Genomic DNA, 3,742 nt, shown 5'->3' with positions numbered 1-3,742 from the left:
GAGAGCTGGGTGTGAAGGGGCGGAGCTTTGGGGGGAGGGTCTGGGGAGGTTTGGGGACCCCACAAAGGGGGTCAGGAAAACCACCATCATTATCACCAGCATTACCAGCATAACCCTTGGCACAGAAATAGGTGGCGGAATCCTCGTCCCTGAGGTTGTTCATCTGCAGCGTCACCGAGCTCTGCCCGTTGTCCCTGGCCATGCTGAACCGGCCCTTCACCGACGGCGCGTAGTAGGTCTCAGAACCATCCTCCCTGATCCCAGCGAGCCATTCCAGCCCCTTCCCGGGGCTCTGGCACACCCAGTCCATGGTGTGGATGCCCAAGGTGGTTGTTGGTCCCGACCTTTACCCTGGTTTGGCCCCAAATTCCCCACCTTTGGCCCCAAACCCCAACTCTTTGTCCCAAATCTCTGCCCTTGACCCCAAAGATCACTCATTGACCCAACTCTCAACCATTGACCCGAAATCTCAAGAATTGACCCAAATCCTGATCGTTGACCCTCTTATCTCAACCATTGTCTCAAATCCCAACCATTGACCCCAAATCTCAACCATTGACCCCCAAATCTCTACCCCCTTCAGTCCCTCCGGCTTCACCTTCGGCAGCTACTACATGATCTGGGTGCGCCAGAGCCCCGGGAAGGGGCTGGAATGGCTCGCTTCGATCAGCACTGGTGGTGGTTACACCTACTACGCGCCGTCGGTGAAGGGCCGGTTCAGCATCGCCAGGGACAACGGGCAGAGCTCGGTGACGCTGCAGATGAACAACCTCAGGGACGAGGATTCCGCCACCTATTTCTGTGCCAGGGATGATGATGGTAGTGCTAGTTGGGGTGGTGATATCGACCCCCTTGGTGGGGTCCCCAAACCTCCCCAGACTCTCCCCTCAAAGCTCCGCCCCTCCCACCCAAATCTGAACCGATGATGCCAAACGTCAAACGTTGACCCCAAATGCCGACCATTGACCCAAAATCTGAACTGTTGGTCCCAACCTTTACCTTTTGCAGAGTTTGGGGTCAAGGGTTGAGGTTTGGGGGCAAAGGTCGAGATTTGGGGTCAACAGTTGAGATTTTGGGTGATTGGTTGTGATTTGGAATGAGTGGTTTAGAGTTGGGTCAACAGTTCAAATTTGGGGTCTGTAGTTGAGATTTGGGACAAAGAGTTGGGGTTTGGGGCCAAAGGTGGGGAATTTTGGGGCCAAACCAGGCCCAAGGTCGGGAGCGACGAGCGAGAGCTGGGTGTGAAGGGGCGGAGCTTTGGGATTTGGGGAGGTTTGAGGACCCCACAAAGGGGGTCAATGGCATCAGCAGTACCCCCCCAACCAGCACAACATGCTTTGGCACAGAAATAGGTGGCGGAATCCTCGTCCCTGAGGTTGTTCATCTGCAGCGTCACCGAGCTCTGCCCGTTGTCCCTGGCCATGCTGAACCGGCCCTTCACCGACGGTGCGTAGGTGGTGGTACCACCAGTGTTGATCCCAGCGAGCCATTCCAGCCCCTTCCCGGGGCTCTGGCGCACCCAGACCATGTCGTAGTCGCCGAAGGTGAAGCCGGAGGGGCGGCAGAGGAGCCACAGGGGCAGAGATTGGGGGTCAATGGTTGAGATTTGGGTCAACAATCATGATACGGGTCAATGGTTGGGATTTGGGGTCAATGGTTGAGATTTGGGGTCAATGGTTGGGATTTGGGGTCAATGGTTGACATTTGGGGTCAAAGGTTGGGATTTGGGGTCAATGGTTGAGATTTGGGGTCAGGATCTAAACTTTGGGGTCAAGGGCAGAGATTTGGGACAAAGAGTTGGGGTTTGGGGCCAAAGGTGGGGAATTTGGGGCCAAACCAGGCCCAAGGTCGGGACCAACGACCACCTTGGGCAGCCACACCATGCACTGGGTGCGCCAGAGCCCCGGGAAGGGGCTGGAATGGCTCGCTGGGATCAGCTATGATGGTAGTTGGACCACCTACGCGCCATCGGTGCAGGGTCGGTTCAGCATGGCCAGGGACAACGGGCAGAGCTCGATGACGCTGCAGATGAACAACCTCAGGGACGAGGATTCCGCCACCTATTTCTGTGGCAAGAACAGGGATTCCGGTTGGACTCTTGCCTATGGGCGAGATTTGGGGTCAACGGTCGGGGTTTGGGGTCAATGGGTGAGATTTGGGGCAAAAAGTTGGAGAATTTGGGGCCAAACCAGCACCTTCGACCCCGACGAGTTGTGGGTGCCTTTGGCCCCAAACCCCGACTCATTGTCCCAAATCTCGACTGTTGACCCCAAATCTCAACCATTGACCCCAAATCTCAACCACTGACCCCAAATCCCAATCATTGACCCCAAATCTCAACCATTGACCCCAAATCCCAACCATTGACCCCAAATCTCAACCATTGACCCCAAATCTCAACCATTGACCCGTATCATGATTGATGACCCAAATCTCAACCATTGACCCCCAATCTCTGCCCCGTTCAGCCCCTGTGGCTCCTCGTCCGCCCCTCCAGCTTCACCTTCGGCGACTACACCATGTACTGGGTGTGCCAGAGCCCCGGGAAGGGGCTGGAATGGCTCGCTGGGATCAACACTGGTGGTACCACCACCTACGCACCGTCGGTGAAGGGCCGGTTCAGCATGGCCAGGGACAACGGGCAGAGCTCGGTGACGCTGCAGATGAACAACCTCAGGGACGAGGATTCCGCCACCTATTTCTGTGCCAAAGCTGCTGGTGCTGGTATTGCTGGTGCTGATCGCATCGACCCCCTTTGTGGGGTCCCCAAACCACCAACCCTCTCACCCAAATCTCAATCATCGATGACAAACGTCAAACGTTGGTCCCAAATGCCGACCATTGACCCAAAATGTCAGCCATTGACCCCAATCTTCACCTTTTGCAAGTTTTGGGTCAACCGTTGAGGTTTGGGGTCAAGGGCTGAGGTTTCGGGTCAGTGGTTGAGGTTTGGGGTCAGTGGTTGAGATTTGGGGTCAGTTGTTAAAGATTTGGGTCAACAGTTGAAATTTGGGGTCAGTGGTTGAAATTTTGGGTCAAGGTTTGAGATTTGGGACAAAGAGTTGGGGTTTGGGGGCCAAAGGGGGAGAATTTGGGGCCAAACCAGCCCAAGGTGGGGACCAACAAGCCAGAACTGGGTGAGAAGGACTGGGGGGAGGGTCTGGGGAGTTTTCGGGAGGTTTGAAGACCCTTGAAGGGGGTCGGGGAAACAACCGGCATTATTGCTCCAACCACCAGCAAAGTTCCTGGCACAGAAATAGGTGTTGGAATCCTCGTCCCTGAGGTTGTTCATCTGCAGCGTCACCGAGCTCTGCCCGTTGTCCCTGGCCATGCTGAACCGGCCCTTCACCGACGGCGCGTAGTAGGTGTAACCACCAGTGTTGGTGATCCCAGTGAGCCATTCCAGCCCCTTCCCGGGGCTCTGGCGCACCCAGTACATGGTGTAGTCGCCGAAGGTGGTCGTTGGTCCCAACCTTGGGCCTGGTTTGGCCCCAAATTCCCCACCTTTGGCCCCAAACCCCGACTCTTTGTCCCAAATCTCTGCCCTTGACCCCAAAGATCAGATACTGACCCCAAATGTCAACCCTTGACCCCAAATCTCAACCATTGACCCCAAATCTCAACCATTGACCCCAAATGTCAACCATTGACCCCAAATGTCAACCATTGACCCAAAATCCCAACCATTGACCCCAAATGTCAACCATTGACCCCAAATCTCAACCATTGACCCCAAATCTCA

The 3,742-nt window shown here is 55.6% G+C and overlaps 3 gene segments (V, D, J or C); 1 reads left to right on the top strand and 2 right to left on the bottom strand.

The window, feature by feature from the left end:
• Positions 1–200: 200 nt before the first annotated feature.
• On the top strand, positions 201–926 carry LOC114073296. The segment is given in 2 exon segments: positions 201–232; positions 584–926. Coding segments are annotated over 2 exon segments (375 nt in total).
• A 179-nt stretch (positions 927–1,105) lies between these two features.
• On the bottom strand, positions 1,106–1,969 carry LOC114073295. The segment is given in 3 exon segments: positions 1,106–1,137; positions 1,333–1,572; positions 1,963–1,969. Coding segments are annotated over 3 exon segments (279 nt in total).
• A 427-nt stretch (positions 1,970–2,396) lies between these two features.
• On the bottom strand, positions 2,397–3,469 carry LOC114073294 (the record flags this gene model as incomplete). The annotated part of the segment is given in 2 exon segments: positions 2,397–2,524; positions 3,232–3,469. Coding segments are annotated over 2 exon segments (366 nt in total), but the record flags the coding sequence as incomplete, so codon positions are not given.
• Positions 3,470–3,742: the final 273 nt, after the last annotated feature.

This window comes from Empidonax traillii, unplaced genomic scaffold (assembly GCF_003031625.1).
Source record: "Empidonax traillii isolate 1590-97213 ecotype Southwest subspecies unplaced genomic scaffold, ASM303162v1 scaffold5944:size6810, whole genome shotgun sequence".
Lineage (NCBI taxonomy): Eukaryota > Metazoa > Chordata > Aves > Passeriformes > Tyrannidae > Empidonax > Empidonax traillii.
Note: the sequence above shows the minus strand (reverse complement) of the source record. Positions and strands in the feature narration are given on the sequence as shown.